The sequence below is a fragment of the Equus asinus genome, chromosome 21 (genome assembly GCF_041296235.1).
Source record: "Equus asinus isolate D_3611 breed Donkey chromosome 21, EquAss-T2T_v2, whole genome shotgun sequence".
NCBI classification, from domain to species: domain Eukaryota; kingdom Metazoa; phylum Chordata; class Mammalia; order Perissodactyla; family Equidae; genus Equus; species Equus asinus.
The window spans coordinates 78,768,357-78,788,756 of NC_091810.1; the positions used below are offsets into that span (position 1 = coordinate 78,768,357).

The 20,400-nt window shown below is 39.2% G+C and overlaps 1 protein-coding gene across 10 annotated transcripts in view; it reads left to right on the plus strand.

The window, feature by feature from the left end:
• NEK11 (NIMA related kinase 11) overlaps positions 1-20,400 on the plus strand; it is a 246,270-nt gene that overhangs the window by 65,828 nt on the left and 160,042 nt on the right. For 9 of the 10 annotated variants that reach the window (XR_011496516.1, XM_070493166.1, XM_070493163.1 and 6 more), the window contains 2 exons: positions 15,272-15,336; positions 16,299-16,425. Coding sequence is in view for 9 of the 10 variants with exons in the window: in XM_070493166.1 (XP_070349267.1) it covers positions 15,272-15,336; positions 16,299-16,425 (192 nt within the window). In the remaining variant the exon portion in view is untranslated. Of the gene's footprint in view, positions 1-9,226; positions 9,354-15,271; positions 15,337-16,298; positions 16,426-20,400 lie in introns of those variants that run through there. The other variant, XM_044754767.2, reaches the window with a different exon arrangement.

Below are 20,400 nucleotides of genomic sequence, written 5' to 3' on the forward strand. Positions count from 1 at the left end.
CTAAATGTTTGGATATTTGTGGATCTGTGGATCTGAAATAACATCCTTTGTGATTCAGGTAGTAAATGATAGTGCTTCTTATTCATTATGTTAGTATAACCAACTGTAAAGTTTTTCTCTATAGACAGAGAAATTTCAATTTTATATTTAAGTTCATTTATTCATTTATTAAATAGTGATAACTGGAAAGTAAGGCCTAACCACAAAGAGCGGTTAGTAAACCAGTGGAGAGAAAACATGTACCCAAGTAACTATAAACAGGGTAGCATGGTGGATGTGCAGGACTCAGAGTCTCTGCTATGTACTGGATTATGGCCCTGGACAAGCTGCTTAACCTCTCTGAGCCTTTGTTTCCTCATCTGTAAAACAACGATAACAATGGGACTCTCCCTGCTTACTTAGCCAGCCTGGTGGTCTCATGGTTAAGATTCAGACCTCTCACTGCCATGGCCTGGGTTTGTTTCTCAGTGAGGGAACCACACCACCCATCTGTTGGTTGTCATACTGTGGTGGCTGCATGTTGCTGTGATGCTGAAAGCTGTTCCACTGGTATTTCACTGGTATTTCAGCAGGGTCATTCATGGTGGGCAGGTTTCAGCAGAGCTTCCAGACTAAGACAGACTATGGGGCCAGCCCCATGATGTAGTGGTTAAGTTTGATGTGCTCAGCTTCAGCAGCCCAGGGTTGTGGGTTCAGATTCCAGGCACAAACCTATACCACTCCTCAACCATGCTGTGGTGGTGACACACATATAAAGTGGAGGAAGATTGGCACAGATGTTAGCTCAGGGTAAATCTTCCTCAGGAAAAAAAAAAAAAAACAGACTAGGAAGAAGGACCTGGTCACCCACTTCCAAAAAAATTGGTCATGAAAATTCTATGACTGGCAGCAGAATATTGTCTGATATAGTGCTGGAGGTGAGAGGATGGCACAAAAAGCCCGAGCAGAGTTGTGCTCTTCTGTACGCAGTGTCACTAGGAGTTGGAACCAACCTGATGGCACTAACAACAACAACCTTGCTTACTTATAGGGCTGTAGGGAATATGCATTGAGATATTATACTTTAAAATTTTTTTCAAATTGTTAAGCCCTATGTAAATGTTGACATTTGTGGTTGTAATTCAATGTAGAAATGACAGCATAGCCACTAGAAGGGCTAAAAAAATCTCTGACAATAACAAATGTTGACAAGAAAGGAGCTACTGGAACTCTCTTACATTGCTTTTAGGGTATAAATTGGTATAACCACTCCAAAGCTATACATTCAATACCCTGAGACCCAGTACTCTGTTCCTGAGATGAAAAATGAGTACCTATGTCCAACAAAAGACATGTACAAAAATGTCCATGAAGCCTTATTTGTAATAGGCAAAACACTGAGAAATGTCCATTTACAGTAGAATGGATAAATAAATTTTGGTATAGCCACACAGTAGAATACTGCTCTACAATAAAAGAATCACACACAATTGATACGCATGACCTGGATGAATCTCAGAGACATGATGTTGGTGGAAAGAAGCCAGATGCAAAAAGAGTACATACTATATGACTTCATTTATGTGAAATTCGAAAATGGGCAAAACTAATCTATGGTAAGTCAGAATAGAGATTACCCTTGGATGGGGATTTTGACTGCAAGGGGCACACAGAAACCTTCTGGTATGCTGGAAATGTTCTATATCTGATCTGGGTAGAGGATTACAAAGGTGATATATATGTATAAAAATTAATCAAGCTTAAGATTTATGCACTTTAAGGTAAAATATACTCTAATGTAAGACAAGTGATGAGTGCCAAGAAGAGAAAAATTTAAGTGCCATAGGAGATCTGAAAAGGGGTATGTTTCTATTTGGGAGAATCAATGAAGGCTTCTTGGAAGAGTGATATTTGACGCAAGGTAGGTTTTGAAAATGGTCAAAGGTGGCTCAGAGCTTTCTAGGTTTAGGCGACAGAGTGAGCAAAGGCACAGAGCTGGGAAAACATGGCACTTTCAGTTAGTGATGAGTGGTTGAGTTGGGATGGCTCTTGGGATACATGAGTGAGGTTGTGAGGAAAGGTAGTTGAGATCAAGTTGTGGAGGGCTTTATTTTGTAAACGTTGATGCCATAGAAGTCTTTTGAGTGGGGCTACAATATGACCAGAGCTTCAGGAAGATTAGATGACAAATTATGGAGGGGAGAGAGGGGAACTTGAGTTATCCATCTGGAACCTTTTATAATGTCCATGCGTGAGGCTGTTAGATCGGAACCAATGTGGCAGCTGTGGGCAGGATGCAGAAGGATGAGAGTGAACTTGATAAGTAGAAATGACTGGGCTTGAAATTAAGTGGGTATGTGAGCTGTGATAGGAGAAGGTCAAGGATGAACCCAAGGTGAGTGAGAAGTTGGGAAGACACGTTTGAAACAATGATACTGAGTTTAATTGTGAATATGCTGGATGGAATATGGAGAGACAAAGAGAAAGAGAGTTAGAGAGAGACAAGGAAGTTAGAAGTGAGGCCCTAGATCTTGAGAAAACACCAAGACTCATCTGGGTTCCTCCAATATCAGATGGTTGAACCCAAAACTGGGGTACAAGAAGTTTATCTAGGAGGTGATCTCAGGAAGCAGAAGCCAGTGAGTGGGGAGAGAGAGTGAGATGGGGAAGTGAGAGAAGCCATACAGGGCACGTTATCGAGCTGGTTGCTGCTGTGGTAGAGGGATACAGAAGCAGCAGTCATCTACACCTATATGTTTTAAATTTGGGGCTCCTCTTTTTGCATTTTTTCAGAGCTCTTTTGAAAATTCTCGCCTGTATATAACTATTGTTTTCTAGCACTATTATGAATTTCCTCTTGAAAAATTCCTCATATTTCTGGGAATTTGGGGTGGAATGGGGAAACAGGTATCTCCATCTTGATCCACTCTCCAGAATAGTTTGTTTTTCCTTTTTTGGTGAGGAAGATTGGCCCTGAGCTAACATCCATGCCAGTCTTCCTCTGCTTTGTATGTGGGATGCTGCCACAGCATGGGTCAGTGCCTGTGATCCAAACCTGCAAACCCCGGGCCGCCGAAGCAGAGTGCACAAACTCAACCACCATGTCACCAGGCCGGCCCCCAGAATAGTTTTTAAATGAAGAAATGCTACCTTATTTCTGATCATAAATACGTAATCTACTTTTCACTTCTGTTAGTTTTATAAATATTTAATTTGCATAGATCTAAAATATGTTTCCTGTGAAAAATAAACTATCTTAACTGTCTGTTCTTAAAACAATTTAAATCCAAAAGAATTATTCTATTAACACGGCATAGACACATATATAATGATGTAAAATAAGTGCCACAGGAGATCTGAAAATATCTGAGAATATTCATAGTTCACTAAATCTACCTTGAGAATATGGCACTAAAACTCCTTCCTGCTGAAGAAAGTCATGCCGTGTTAACAAAAACCCTCCATCTCAGTGGCTTACAACAATCTTGTGTTGCATGCTGGCAGCTGCAGATTGGCTGTGAGTCTGCTCTACGTCCTTCCATTCCAGAACCCAAACTGAAGGAGCAGCTCCTATCTGGGACGTGCTTTTCTCATGGCAGAGGGAAAAGCAAGAGAGTTAGTGGAAACACTCCATGACTCAACAATTCTGCTCAGACCTGACAATCACCCCGTCCACTCAGATGCCATTGACCAGAGCAAGTCACATGACCAAGCCCAGTGTCTGAGGGGTAAGGATGCCCATTCCTCCCAAAAGGGACACTCACTGCCAGGCACAAGATGTGTGAATATTTGAGAACAAGAATACAGACTACCATAATGTTTCACTAAGCTTTCAACTTAAATCTTTCCAACTATAGTCAGTAAAAATAGATCTACCTACAAAGCATTATTGCAACCTTTTCCTCATATGTTCTGTAGTATACATTAAAACATATTTTGAAAATTACATAGATTGCTTACAAATGAGTTAGGAAGAAGATTGCCTTGGAAACAATACATGGGAAGAAGTTAGGTTTGGTTCTTCTGTTGCAAATGCCTTGCCAATTGTTCTAGTGTGGGTGATGGTTAATTTTATGCGTCAACTTGAGCAAGCCATGGGGTACCCAGATTAAACATTGCTCCTGGGTGTATCTGTGAAAGTGTTTCAGGATAAGATGTGTATTTGGATCAGTGAACTCAGTAAAGCAGATTGCCCTCTCCAACGTGGTTGGATACCATCCAATCCCTTGAGGGCCTGAACAGAACAGAAGGTAGAGGAAGGAGGAATTTGCCCCTTTTTCCTTCCTCACTGATGGAGCTGGGCCATCTGGTCTCATCTCATCTGCTCCTGCCCTTGGACTAAGAGACTTAGATCAGTGACTCGCCTGGTTCTCAGGCCTTTAACCTCAGACCGAATGACACCACCAGCTTTCCTGGGTCTCCAGCTTGTCAATCGTGGAATTTCTCAGCCTCCATAGTTGCGTGAGCCAATTCCTCATGATAAATCTCCATGTCTATCTAGATCTTCATCTGGATCTGGATCTCAATCTCCATCTCTCCTGTTGGTTCTGTTTTTCTGGAGAACCTAAGACTAATACAGGACAGCAACAGAGGAGATTAAGAAGACCCTGAAAAACCTAAGAAGAATGAGGTTACAGAAGAAATGAAGATTTTTTTTCACTTCTTTGGAGCTTTCCTGTACATATTTTAATCTGGTTTATTTATACATTTGTAATATTCTAAATCTCTAGCATATGGCATAAACACGTAGAAATAATGATGTTAAAAGCTGAGAATATTCACAGTTCACTAAAAGCTATCTTGAGAATGTAGCACTAAAGCTCATTCCTCCCTGTGGGCCTGAACTTCTGGCGCACAGACAGATCTAAATATTTCAAAGGTGTTTGTGTTCCAAGGCAGTGTTTGTGGGACTTTGGAACCTTAGACAGAGCTAGAACTTTCCCGTCTCTGAAAGTGCAGTCCTGTAGGCTTTCTTCTCTTTGGTCCGATTAATTGGCTTTTCTTTGAAACATCATCTTCTCTGGATGCCACAGCATCCATGGGAAGCACCCATGTTTCCTTGGGGGCAGAAACAATGTCTTCTTCTTCTTTTGTTGTTCCCAGTGCTAAGACAGAAACCGAAAAGCAAAACAAAAAACCCCCAAACTCCTTTCTGTTGAAGAGGGCGTTCACACAGCTTAGATTTTTTAAGGTGAAGGACAGAGCAGCCTCTCTGCAGAGACCCCGTTTGCTGGGGTTCTTGAGGCCTGGCTGATGTTGGTGCTTTCACAGTGGAGGAGAGACCAGGGCTGGGCCACTTTCCCTACATAGGACGACTGCCTCGGCACCTAGCAGCCCACATGTTTCCCCAACCAGCTTGCTGAGGTATTGTGTTAGAATAGCTAAATATTCCCTGAAAGGTGACATGAGGAGTTCATTTTTAGTGCAGTGAGGCTCCCAGGGAAGGAACCTCCTTGAGAATCTAGGTCAGTGAACTTGCCGAGGGATGGAGGTGTGCTAGCCCAGGTTTGAAGATGGAAAAGCAGAGAGAAGTTGTGGTGTCACCGGAGATTCTTGCTTTCTCCCAGCTCCCACCGCTTGAGGATGTCCTGAAGTCACTTTTTTCAAGGAGACCCCACCCCAGTACCAGGTACAGGCAACTCCTGCTGTGTTGGCTATAGGAATGTTGGAGGAGGACCTGACTCTGTCCCTGACTCACAACACAGAGGGCTCGTCATGGTTGTGAGGGTCCACAGTACCGATGAGGAAGCCAGGCAGGCACCTCAGAATCTAGGACGGAGGCCACACGACAGAGACCAGCAATGGGGGCTGCTTGGGCCGTGCATCACCAAGGAGTCATTGCTTGTGCAAGCATCTTCAGCAAGAAGAGTTTGCAGTTCACCCTGAGACCCTGCCAGATGAAGGACAGACCTGTGGGGAAGGAAACTGAGGTTTCAGGAACTATTAAGATAAGGGCTTAAAGGGACATGAAGGTTAAATTGTCCAGACCTCTTCCACAGTCCTGCCTTGGGCTGGGGGCCCGAGAAACACACACTCTATCTACTTCCACAGGCTGTTCTTCCCTCTGCTGCGGTCCTGGAGGCTGGAAGATGTAGAAAACGACCTGATGGAGGAGACAGAGGCAGGAGCTCTACTGTGTATTTGGCCACAGTTGTCATCTCTTCTTAGCCAGGTCTCTTAACTCTCTTAGGCATCCTGAAACTTGGAAACGAGAGCAATCTACCACTCCTAGAGATATGGTGTGGGACGTATAAGATAATAGATGGAGAGCTACTTTGAGCTTTTTAGAAAAAATATTTTATATTTTATATAAATTATCTCTATTACTAGTCACTTTGTTATTTCTTGGATTTGATTTTTATATGCTTTAAAGGAAAAGATACTAACCAAATATATGACAAGACTTTCTTGCTGGAATTAGTTTTTATTACTATAATCATAAAGTCAATAAATTATACTTTTAAAAAATTTACCAAATAGTGTTATATCTGCTCTGTTGCATAGAATTTATTATTCCATTACCATGGTGCCAGCTAATTACTTCTCAGAACTGCTTTCTAATGTATACTCGCCTTTTTCTTAGGACTGAGGAGGGCTCAGCCTCCCCAGGGCTGTGGGGCTCTGATGGCAAAGGAGAAGAGCAGGAGAATGGTCACTGGGCAGGCGCTCAACGGTTCCTGCCTCACCAATGGAACCCCAAGAGTGGGCATAGAGGAGGCCAAATTTTATTTAACCCTCTTTTGTTAAATATAATTGTTTTCCTTTTAACCATTAAGTAGTCAACAACGTGCTCATGCACTGCCCAGCTCTAGATTTTGTAGGCATGTAAGAAGGCAGGAGAGAATATTGATTAAGTGCAAAGTTTCTCTTGTTTTTTCGGGTTAATGAATGAGCATAGGTAGATGGCCTTCATTTTTGTGCCCTCTTTGTTTAAAATCAACATAGTAAAACAGACCTGGATGGGAATAGTGGTTTGTGGGGTCAAACAGAACTGTTTATACTCATAGGCTATGTGACCTTGGGTAAGTTATTTAGATTTTCTAAGCCTTGATTTCCTCCTCTTCAGATTGGGCATAAAAATAGTAGCATAAAGCGTTAGATTATGACACCTGGGGTTATTTGCCCTAAAATGAAGTGGCCCAGACTCTTGGTGCCCAGTTTTATGCTTCCCTTTCGTCTCCACTCTTGAAAGCAGGCTTATTCCTCTCTAATTCTCCGAAGCCTTAAAGACAACAAAGAGTATTTGAGTTCGAGGAAACTCCTGCCATCATCCCCAATTCTTCGCCTTATATACAATTCTGATTCCATTCCCTGTTTGAGTGTGTCCATTTGTCTCCTATGAAGTAAAGTAGGTGGGCTTAGTAAGTGGCTTTTCTTTGGCCCTGCTCCTCAGTCATGGCTTGTAGCTTTGCTCTGGATGGCTGAGGTCTGACCACTGTACCAAGGTAACATTACTACACCTGTGTTATCATTAATCGTAAAGGTAAAAAAAGAAGTATTTTTATAACTAGTCCTTCTGGTGTAACTAATAATAGTACAATTTTGTGGGCAGGTATATAAGAGTAATCATTTGTTGGGAAAGAAGTTTCCTTATGACCTGGTGAATGTCTGTATTGGTAACCAATTATAAATGATTCTTAATAAGGTGGTGATGGCTGGGTTCCCTTTTGCTATCTCCTATAGTTATTTGTGTACTTTTCTTTTATCTCTCCAACCTGATTGTACGCATTATGGGACATATGGCCTTGTTTTATGAATCTTTCTATTTCTCAAATTATGTGTACAGCACATAGCATGTAGTTGGCACTCATTAATTATTTTTGTGAATGAATGAGCTCCATAAGATGGTATTCATCTTTGTGCCAACGATAGTGTTTCTAAAATTACCATATATTTATTGAGCCTATACGATGAGTAAAGATCTGAGTGGAAGAGGAAAAGATGACACAGACCCAGCCTGTGTTTTGCTGAGGCTGCCAGAGGCATTGGGAGGGCCAGATCTTGCTGTCTCTGGTAGGCCATGTATAGGGTTTTTTTTTTTTTTTCAAAGATTGGCACCTGAGCTAACATCTGTTGCCACTCTTTTTTTTTTTTCATTCTTCTCCCCAAAGCTCCCCAGTACATAGTTGTATATATTCTGCTCGTGAGTGCCTCTGGTTGTGCTATGTGGGACGCCACCTCAGCATGGCTGGACGAGCAGTGCCTTGTCAGTGCCCAGGATCTGAACTGGCGAAACCCTGGGCCACCAAAGCAGAGCGAGTGAACTTAACCACTGGGCCATAGGACCGGCCCCCATGTATATGATTTTAGACTCTATTCTGGAAGCAGTGCAGAGTGGTGGAAGGTTTTTAAGTTGAGTTTTCAGGAGCAAATTTTCATTTTATAAAGCTACATTCTTGTTCCCAACCTAAGTCTCAGGGATACTACTTCCAGACTGGGGTCTCCTGTTTAGGCCTGGCGATTAGATACATCATAGTAATTGATGCCTGTTATAATCATGAGTTAAAAATAGCCTTTGTTTGTGAAGTCAGAGAATTATATAGTTCGTTTTGGAGAGATGTCAATCAAAAATAGTTTGAAAAGTTTAGGCACATGTAAACTCAAGCATTCAATCAAGTTCAACGTACCAATTTTATGAAATGTTTGCAGTGTTACAGGGAATAATACAGGCAAGTCAGACATGGACCTCGTGGAGCTTACAATTTAGCAAGAGTGGTTGGTCAACTGTAGCATATAGAATCAAAAGGAGAAGAGAAGTGGGAGAGCATGTCTAATTTGGTGATGGTAGTAGGAATGGTGGTTAGGAATTAGGAGAAAATGATGGAAGGGGGATCCTTTCTAAGCTTGGGCCTCTGCAAAACAAAGCCTGGGGCAAGGATTGAGATGCTGATACCTTTTTTGGAAGATACAGACCCAGGATGGTAAGAGTGAGGATAAATTGAAGTGAGGCAAGCATGTGAAGCAAATTGAAGTGGTGTGTCATTGTACTGGCCATCACTTCACACAGAGCTGGGAAAGACAGCAGCAGGTTGCTCAGCAGGCATATTTGCATGGCTTGTAGGCGTGTGGATAGCATGCTTTGGGGAGAGAAAGAAGGGGAAATTCATCTGCCTATCTTCTTTCTCCTCTTGTCTCTCACTGGTTCACTCCAAGGGAGTTAATTCCCTTGCACGTTCAAGTTGCATCTAGTTCCTTCCATTGCCTCTTGGAATGCTGGATCCCATGTCCTGTGGTGTGCTGTTTCATCCTAGTCCAGATGTGGCAAGAGCCAGAGGGCCTGGCATTCCCGACAAGTGACCGATGGGCCTCCAGGATCAGAGATAGGCAGCATCTTTGGAAGGAAAGAGTCAGTGGACTCCAAGGAGGTACATGAGGTTTGTATCCAATAGAATCCTGAAGAACAGATAGGAATCTGAGAGGCAGGCATGATAGAGGAGGACATTTTAATACGAGCAGTGACAGAGAAGAAGAAACGCATGTGCTGTGTTTGAGATAAAGCAAGCGCCAGATTGGTTACAACAGAGATCTGACAATTTATTGGCCCAGATTTTCTTGGCTTGAGTTTTTTTCCCTTTAAAAGGTACTCCAAATATATAACTATATGTTTATTTATATTTCGTATAAGTAAATTAACCAATTGGAAAAAGTCCTTTGTCGGGCCATTTCTTACAGATGTATGAATAGGTGGAGGAGGAAGCTGGAAATAGAAGACTCTAAATGCTGAACTGTCCTTAATTCAGCCAGCAGTAGGGGTCAAGGGGGATCTTGAGCAGGGAGTGGGGTGTGGAAGAGTGAGAGGAAGGACAGTGTGGTTTAAACCCCTCCCGATAGTTCAATCCTGGGTTTTGAGGTACTCTGGGTAACTCAACTGCTCTGTTGTTCCCTGTTCATCATCCTTTGCTTGCTATCCTCACACAGACTTTCCTTGTTGGTATATTGGTGGTAACAATAACATTAGCAATATGAGCAGTAACAATAACAATCACAACCGTGCCTCATCCCCTTGCTTCATTCACATCTCTGCTCTAATGTCACTTTCTCCAAGGCATTCACTGACCACCTGAGCTAAACTAGCATCTCCCTACCCTGGTTAGTCCCTAGCCCCTTACTCTGCTTTATTGTTTTAATAGTATTAATTGTTAGCTGACATCCTATTATATGTCTGCTCAGTTAGTTGTTTTCTGCCTATTTACCTTACCAGAATGGAGCATCACGAACAAAGAGAATTTGTCTGTCTTGATCTGTCGTCGCCAGTGCCCGGCACTGTTCTAAGTACCTTACAGGGTTCTAATTTAACTTCACTGAGGCCAGAGAATGTGTGGACTGTGTGGTGCTGACTCTTTGTAATCTGCTGAGACCTGCTGTATGGATTAGTTCACTGTCAATTTTTGAAAGTACTCCATGTGTGCCTAAAATGACAGGCATTTTTAAATTTTTTGGTGCAATATTCAATTTCTGTGCATTAGCTCAAGGTAATTGTGTTTTTCAATTTATAATTTTTTTAATTTATAATTTTTTAATTTATAAGTTTTTAATTTATAATTGTGTTGCTAAAATCTATATCCTTATTAATTTTTTTGTCTACTGAATCTATTAATTATTGAGGGAGATATGTTAAATTTCCCATTATGATTGTGGATTTGTTAATTTCTCCTTAAATTCTTTTAGTATTAATTTTCACTATATATTTAAGCCTGTGTTGTAAGTTGCACACAAGTACAGAATTTTAAAATCTTCCCAATAAATTATTGATTTGTTCATTTTGTGGTGATATTCTTTGTCCTTAAATTTACTTAATATTGCTTTTTGCCAGCTTTCCTTTGCCTGCAGTATCTTTTTTATCCTCTTACTTTCAAATCTTTCTCTGTCCTTATGTTTTAAGTGTGTTCTTTATAACAAGTTTTTTTAAAGATAGTTAAGGGCCGGCTCAGTGGCGCAGCGGTTAAGTGTGCACGTTCCACTTCGGCGGCCTGGGGTTCACCGGTTCGGATCCCAGGTGCGGACATGGCACTGCTTGGCAAACCATGCTGTGGCAGGCATCCCATGTATAAAGTAGAGGAAGATGGGCATGGATGTTAGCTCAGGGCCAGTCTTCCTCAGCAAAAAGAGGAGAATTGGCAGCAGTTAGCTCAGGGCTAATCTTCCTCAAAAATAAAAAAAGTTAACTGATGATTTTAGTCTGCCGTGATTAACAATATATGAAATGTATTTCTATCATTTTATTTTGTTACACTTGTTTTTCTCCTTTCCCTGACTTCTTTGGATTGGTCAGGTTTTTGTTATTCCCCTTTTTTTCTACTTAGTTTAACAGTTATGCATTTTGTTCCTATTGTTTTAGTGTTTACCCTTCAATTATTAAATGCATACTTGAATAAATGAAGTTTGAAGTTAATGTATGGATGCTTTTCTTAAACATTATAAAGATTTTAACTCCAATTACTTTCCTCCTTCCTTTTATATTATTGTTATTCAGGATTTCGGTTCTATTTTCTCTGAATACAATTTAGCGATTAACGTTACCGTTATAATTGGTCTTAAACTGACCCTTGCTTAGATTTGCTTAGATTTATCAATCTCTTGGTTCACCACTCCTTTTTGTGTCCCAGGCCTTCCTTCTGTGGCATTTTCATTTTCCCAGAAATAAATCTTTAAGTTATGTGAATGGTAAACACTATCAATTTTTTGGTTTGTTTGCTTGAAAACATCTTCAGTTTTTACTTGTTCTTTTATAATAATTTGACTATTTTATAAAACATTTAGCTAATATATTACATATTAGTTATTAGGCATAAAATTCCAGGTTGACAGATATTCTAACACTTTGAAAATATTATCCCTCTGTCTTCTGGATTCTGTCGCTGATGTTGAGAAGTCACTTTCCATTTAATTGTCTGTTAAGATAATCTCTTTTCTTTTACCTAGTTCTCAATATCCTCTCTTTATCATCGGTGTTCTCCAGTATTAGAGAGTTTCATTTAGTTGTAGATATCTTTCTTCCTTTTCTTTTTCTTCTGCTGGAGATTTGTTTTGCTTTTGATCTTGTGAATTCATGTCTTTCTAAATTCTGAAAATTCCCTTCTCCCATTATCTCTTTGGATTTTGTCTCTTCTCTATTCTCTTCTCTTCTTTCAGAGTGTCTATTAGATGTATGTTGGACTTTCACATTCTAGTCTCCATTTCTATGAATTCCTTCTAGGGATCAATTTACACATATGTTAGAACTTTTTAAAACCATATTTAAAATGTCTCTTATACTCTTGTCTATGTTTTTGACCTCTTTTTGTGTGTGTGCTTCAGTCTGAATATTTTTCACTAACCATTATTCCAGTTTCTAAATCCTCTCTTCTGCTGTGTGTCATCTGCTTTCAAACATATCTACTGAACTCTTAATTTTAGTAATTATTTTTGTTTCAACTCAATAATTTCTGTTGAATTCTTTTTAAAATTGTATATAGCATCTAGTCCTCTGATGAAGTTCACCATTGTGTCATTCATTTTCATGAACATAATTGTCATAGTTACTTTTAAGTCCTTGTCCAATAATTCCAATAGGTGGATCACCTATGGATTTGTGTCTGTGTTTTTTTTTCTTTTGGTTTTTGGTCATTGGTCTTACCTCTTGGCATGCCTGGTAGTTTCTGAGTGAATGCCAGACTATATGTCTAAAACAGTATAGAGACTTTGAATGATATTATCTTCCTCTGGAGAGGATTTAATATTTTTTCTGGCTGTTTGTTACAGTAGGGGCAGATCACCTTGATCCAATTAGGGACTGAGATAGTTTAAGGCTAGGTTTCAGACTTTGTGGGGGCTGATCTATTTCCAGTTTGCCTTTATTTCTAAGTAGTCCCTCAGGGCTTCTAGCTGAAGGCTTTAGATATCTACCAGGACCCCTCCTCAGCTTTGCAAATCTACTGAAAGCTCTGCTTGGCTTTTTAGCCTCTTAGCAGCTGCTTTCTCCTTAATGTCTTGTCACTGAACTGCTTAGGAGTCAGCAAGTACTTCAAGGGTAGAATCTACGCAGGGTGAGACTCACTTCTCTTTGGTCCCTTTTTCTCTGGAAATTTTGCCCCTCAAGTCCTGGCTGCCTTTGTAGCCCTGAACTACAATGTTTGTCTTCCTAGAGGAATGAAACTGCTGCAAACTCTTGGCCATGGCATTCTGCTTATGCCGAATTCTCTGAGAGGAAAACGCAAGGGAAAATGTTTGCCTTTGTTTTCTTTTGTTTCCTTTTCCTCATTTCCTTTCTTTGTTTTCCTTCTCTCCAGGGTCTGGCCCTTCAAGTGCCTTCATTTGCCTTAACTTATCTCTGATATCTTCAAAGAGCTGTTTTTTTTAAAAAAAGAATTTTATCCAGATTTCACACTGTTTAAATTTTACAGTATTCTCTATACAGCTGTGGGAAGTGGGAGATTTAGTGTGATATAAGCTTACTCCATCATAGTTGGGAGCTGAGCTCTTAATCTTGAGTTTCTTATTTTAATAATCACATTCTTCCCCTAGAAGTTCTATTTGATTGTTTCTCAAATCGGCATCGTCTGTTTTTGGATATGATTGTGTTTCTATCTTGTGTTTTATATTCCTTTTTAAAATGGTTTTAATAATTTAAAATATACTTATAGTTTGTATCCTATTAAATTACCTGAAATTCTCAGGGGTTTAATTTTATTATATATTTTCTGCTGACTCTTAGTTTGCCCTTGCTTCTGCCAGATGCCCCAAGAGGGTAGTAGCAGCTGAGAACCAATTTTTATGTTAATTTCTTGGTTTGGGATTTCTGGAGCTGTACCACTACCACATATTTGAATTCCAACTGTGAGTGAGCAGAAAGCTATGGTTATGAAATACCTAAGGAGATGTTTGTTTGTCCACTCAGAGTTCAGACCTATACATATAAGCTTTCTTATCATTTTGTTTACTCATGAGTGGATGTTTCTGAAGTCATACTTTCACTTAAGGTATGGATCACATGTAGGATTCAGACTACATATAGTCCCAGCTTTCCATATTACATGGGCTTAAGGTCTTGGCTGTTGTTCTCTGAGGCTGTTAAAGCCAGCCCATGAGTTACTGAGACCAGCACAACCCTCTAGGGCAGCTGAGAAATCAGCACCTACTGCCCATTCTGATTTCCAGGGTTTTTTTGGATAATTCCCTGGGATTTGTCTCATTTTCCTGAGGACTCAGCTGTGCATATATGAAGGTATTTGTATACTTGATTCAAGATTTTTTGGTGTGTTTTTTTGGAAGAAGTTTTCAAGCTGTCTAGTTCTCCATAATTCTAGAAATAAAAGTCTTAACTGACATAATTTACACTGCTGGTTTATAGTAAAACTTAATAAATGTGATCTATTACTAAATATCATTGTCAACATTATTATTTCCACAAATACATAAAACCTGAGCATTTGGGTTACAATAGATATGAGATTATATATATGCATTTGGATTATAATATATATGAGACTATATGTATTCTATATAAGATATCATATATAACATATATATAATATGTAGTAGATTATATATAATATATTATAAATATAATATATTATATTATATTAATTATATATTATATATAATTATATAAATTAATTATATTAATTATATTATAAAATATAATATAATTATAAATATAATATATTATAAAACTTTATGATGACCCAGTCTGTGAACTGGGTATATGGTTACTGGATATAGTACTATGTAGATCATGCTACAAAAACACAGTAAAATCTGGCCTATTGAAATAGTTGAGGGACTGGCCCCGTGGCATAGTGGTTAAGTTCACGTGCTCTGCTTTGGTGGCCCAGAGGTTCACCGGTTCGGATCCTGGGTGCAGACATGGCACCGCTCATCAGGCCACGCTGAGGCGGCATCCCACATGCCACAGCTAGAAGGACCCACAACTTAAATATACAACTATGTACTGGGAGGATTTGGGGAGAAAAAACAGAAAAAAAAAGAAAGAAGATTGGCATTGATTGTTAGCTCAGGTGCCAATCTTTAAAAAAAAGAAAAGAAAATTAAAAAAAAAAAAATTGAAAGCACATCAATCACCCTTCTCCCAACTCCGTGCTCCCCTGCCTTTAAAACTTTGTTTCATAACTCTTATTTCCTCAGGAAAACTAGGAAATGTTGTGGCTTTGTAGCTTTTAAACATTGAAAGATATATCCATGGGAGTGTATATTTGTGTGAATTAGTTCCCATACACCCATATATATTATTTCTCTTTGGATTTAAAATTTTTTTAACTTGCGTGCAATTGTGTATCCTTTTTTCCCTTTGTAGGAGGATACTTCATCGAGACTTGAAATCAAAGAATATATTTCTGAAAAATAATCTACTTAAAATTGGTAAGATTTTTAAAAGTATGTATTTTAAAAACATAGGAGCATATATTCTACATGTTACTGATGTATTAAATTGCAGAATATAGTACCTAAAAGTGTTAGAGTAATCATTGGTTTATTAAAGTTCTCAAATTTTTGTTCCTACTTGGTTGGACCCAACAAAACTCAATTATTTTGTTTCTGACTATCTGATATAAATGGAGATATAAATTTGCTATGTACTCGATAGGTTTAACAAATATTTTTTGAGTTCCTATTCCATGCCAGGCAGTTTGCAAGCAGTTAGATTTGTTCTACTGTTTTCATTGCTACAGGTTTCCCCACTTATTTTTCCACAAGCAGTTAGCAGTTATCACAGATAATTAAAACGTTGGTGTAATGGCTTTGTTAACCTTTAGTTCTCCTTCAGAACTGTACCTCCACTTGTAACAGTTACTGGATTGTTTAATCTTCATGTAAGATGTTCTGAGAGGGGAAGGCATAAAAGCAAACAACTAATTAGGCAAGGATAGAGAAGCTGGTGGAGGCAGATTTTTATAGTCATGTTCTTGAAAAGTCTCAGGTCTTCTGTTTAAAACGTTTTCTTTATTGTAAATGAAGAGCAAACTGCCCCCTCAGATGAAACTGCAAATGATTATATTCAGCCCTTCCCAAATCATTCTGTCTGTTGTTGTTCAGACTTGAAATAGCTTTTTGTTTCAAGTTGCTGGTTCTCCACAATTCCAGAAATAAAAAGTTTTAGCTTACATAATTCACTTTCCTGGCTCAAAGTCTTCTTTCTCCTATAAGGCTTTGGTTTTTAAAGCTACTCACCAGCATTGTATAATTTAAAATATATAATTTTCCTCTCTGTTTAAGATGTTATAAATCATTGCATATTAAAATTGTCAAATTAGACACAGTTGTTAATTTCCAGTGCTGATTTTTGTTGTTATAAAATTCATAAAATTAATTATTATTTCAAGGGGATTTTGGAGTTTCTCGACTCCTAATGGGATCCTGCGATCTAGCCACCACTTTAACTGGAACTCCCCATTATATGAGTCCAGAAGCTCTGAAACACCAAGGCTACAACACAAAGTCGGACATCTGGTGAGTGGGCGGTGGGCTAGTCTGGGTGACTCATTTGTCTGCTGCCCTGAGAGAACACTACATTTTGGTTCTAGGCTCATTTACTTACTACATCCATTCACTCTATATCTTTGAAATATGAGTCATTCTGCGACCAGAGTAAAAGAAGGTCTTCCGGATTTGGAACCTGATGTATTCCATTAAATTGATTTCAGAAACTCTCTTTATTCATAGATTAATTGGTTGGTTTGCATTTTTTCTTCTTGAACCAGAAAGTAAGGTTCTTAATGTATCATAAAAATCAAATCCTGATACATTTCTGCTAGCCTGTTACATAAAGCATTGGGATTCTAAACACTGTGCTTTCTTTTTTTTAAGATTAACTTACACCTCTGTAGGCAACGTACAGCTTTTCAAAAAATTTCTTGTCTTGTTGCTTTTAAGAAATTTTACTAAAGATATGAACTTTAGGGATAAATTTAAATTAAAAAAACTCTGGTTTTCAATAATAGATGCAGCTGAGATTTCTCAGTTTCTCTGAGCTCTTATACCAAAAGAATTTCTCCTGCCTGTCACAGAACCACTTTAAATCTTAGTGCAGAAGCCATGTGGAAAATTGCATTCTGTTGTTAGCAATAGATCCTATTTGGGGAAAATTTCTTTTCCTTTGAAGAGGAATCTTACATAATTTTTGGCTTGTTAAGGGTCGAAAGGACAATCTAGCTGAGAGCTTGTTAAAAATTAAGTAAATAATTATTGTATGCAAATCAACTTGAGTAGTTCTGAGCTTTCAGAGATGAGCACTGTGAAAGATTGTGCCAACTTCGTTCGTTCTTCTAAAGAGGATAAAGTAGAAAGTTAGCTTTTCTCTGGTTAGGGAGAAGTAAGCACCACAGGCAATATGCCTTGGAATTTTCATGAGGGTCATTGCTCCTCTTCTCGTTCTGGTGCCTCCCCGGTGGGAGAGAACCCTGTCAAGGTTAGGTCTGGCTATGGCAGATCCCCATGCATTCTGTCCCTTCAGTTTGCTCTTGTGATTATTCATTTCTAGGTTCTTCAATGGGTTTTTTCATTGTTAGCTTGTTTCTGTGCCAGTGGTCTTCTCCGATTCACCTACCGTTTTTCCTCTATCACAACCTTCCCTAACCTCCTCCAAAAAAACAAACACAAAAAAATAGGTGAAAAATACAAAGGTATGGTCAGCGGAATGAGTTTCTTTACATTTTGTTTTATTGAGCATCCACTATTTGCCAATAACTGTGTAATAATAGCCTTTAGGGTATAAAATCAAAAGTAATAGGATTCCTGCCCCTCAGGAGAAGTTTTCTTGCTCTTTTTAGAGTAATTTTCTCCAGTTTGAGAAAATCAATCTTGGGCTTTGGATTGAAGTTGAGTTTCATACCTACATCTCTCTTCACTCTTAATTTTTTTAAATTATTATGGACATTTTAAAATAGATTCAAATATATAATTGCTTCATGGTTTAAGATTACATGGTATCTCAGGAAGATGTTCCATCATGTTATTTGAATTAAGAGTAAATTAATTTATGAAGTCCGTCATTTAAGCCTTTGGAATGACATGCAGCAGGAACACTGGCTCTTGTTGACATGTCTCCGTCTCTGCTCGCCAAATCAGATGGGTGTCTCCTAAGAAACTGAGGCACCAGAACTCGCAGAGAGAAGAGCAAAGCATGGAGTCTTTTTGTCTAGTTGTGTCTGTCTTCTTTGTTAAAAAACTGTTTCTAGTATTGCATAAAGAATTACAGGGGCTGGCCCCATGGTTGAGTGGTTAAGTTCGTGTGCTCTACTTTGGCAGCCCAGGGTTCGGATCCTGGCTGTGGACCTAGCACCGCTCATCAAGCCAGGCTGAGGTGGCATCCCACATGCCACAACTAGAAGGACTCACAACTAAAAATACACAACTATGTACTGGGGGGCTTTCGGGAGAAAAGGAAATCATAAAATCTTTAAAAAAAAAAAGAATCATAGAAATATCAGACATTATTGCTATAATGTTTTAAGCTTACAAAAATATCTGGCTCAGGTAAATCTTAAGAAAGCCAGAACTCCCCAAATATAAAACTGCAGGAGAGGGCTGGCCCAGTGGCCGTGTGGTTAAGTTCTCACACTCCACTTCGGTGGCCCAGGGTTCTGCCAGTTCATATCCAGGATGTGGACATGGCACCGCTCATCAAGCCATGCTGAGGTGACATCCCACATGCCACAACTAGAAGGACTCACAACTAATATACAACTATGTATTGGGGGGCTTTAGGAGAAAAAGGAAAAATAAAAAAAATCTTTCAAAAAAAAAACTGCGGGAGAATTTTAATATACTTTTGTAAGCATGAGGTCGGCTCTCCTTGCAGAGATTATTAACTATTTACCAAGTACAAGCTAAGGATCTAGCATCATCGTGACCCCAAATGACCAGTTTATTATGAATTTAGTAATTACCTTAGTTGTATCTGAATCAAATAAGCTTATCTGGTAATGAAATTTCTGTTGCTGAACCTGAAGTGTAAAGAATAACAGAAAACTATTAATTATAGTGGCAGATACAGAAGTGTGGTGAATAATCTTTGGGAGACACTCTTAGCAAAATTAGATTGAATGGGGTTGAGAATTTCTCTCTGAATCTCAGTGTGTAGCATCTGTTTACTGGGGAATATTTTCCTAGGATTGGAAATATTTGTGAATAACTGACAGGTGTTTGCTTTAGCACTAATAGCTTTGCATATTATATTTATAATGCTTAAAGAAAAATTGGTATAATACTAATTATATTTTCATCTGTTGTTTGCCCATATGTAACCTAATCCTCCTCTGCAATCTGTTAAACCTTTTGGGATTCACTTATTTGTAGTAATCAAGTACAGGAAGTCCCTCTCTGAAAAGTGGGTTAGGTCCAAAAGTTTATAAACAGTTATTTGGAAAGTTAGGATAATTAGGTTCACTGAGGACAATACTTTGAACACAGCTGATTGTTGTAACCAATTGCTGAACACGTTTTTCCCCCACAGGAAAAATGTATGAGTCGAGTTCCTAGGCCAGCTCTTTAAATTGATTTAAACTATGAATAGTTAGAATTTATTATTTTGGTAGGAGAAACAAATAAAGCACAATTCTATTGGAATAATAGTACTGTGGTTAAACAGCAAGGATACAGAATATTTTATTGTTGGTCTTTTTATCTTGTTGTGAGAGGTCAACCAAATGGCTCTTCGATCTTACAGCCCTGTATTCTTTGGGTGATTTAGGTGGAGGGAATGGCAGTAGGAATAGTAGGGGTGTCAGATTGTACTGTGAAGCCTTCAAGGTCTTGCTTGGAGATCTGGCATGGGGGTTGGCTGGATAGGGGACACTGGAGGAGTCTAGTTCATGCCCAACATTGGAATCAGGCTTTAGTGAGCTTGGGCAGAAGTGTCAGAGAAGGCTTAGCTACAGGCAGAAGGAAACAGAGAGGACCCAGCACCTGCCTAGCCTACCAGGACTAAGAAATATCCTCCCAGGACAGCATTCCCAGGGTGCACAGGGAAAGTGGGTAGGGAGGAGAACAAGCCTATTTTGTGGTGAGGATTTAGGAAAGGGAGAAATATAGGCCAACCTGGCAGCAGTTCCTGTAGTAATGTGGTGCCTGCAAGTAGCTGGCAGCCAACATCCGCATCAGCTGCCTCTTGGGGAAGTAAGCTCTAGAGCAAGAGAGCCCATTTCTCTCACCTGCCCATGGTCTGGGCGGTTCTTGTGTGAGCTCAGAAGCAAGCTGCTGCACAAGGAGTGCCTTAGTGGGGAATGAGCACTGGTGTCATTACTTTCATTCAATAGAAGCTGAGGTGGAAAACATTTCAGTCAGGTGCAGTAGATTTGGATATTAATATATTTTTTCAATAACTATCATGAAATGATTGATACAAACTCTGCAGATAATATCAGCCTGGCCTGGTCAATTTTAAAAAGGCCACACTACAACCACAGCAACAGAACTAGGAATAGC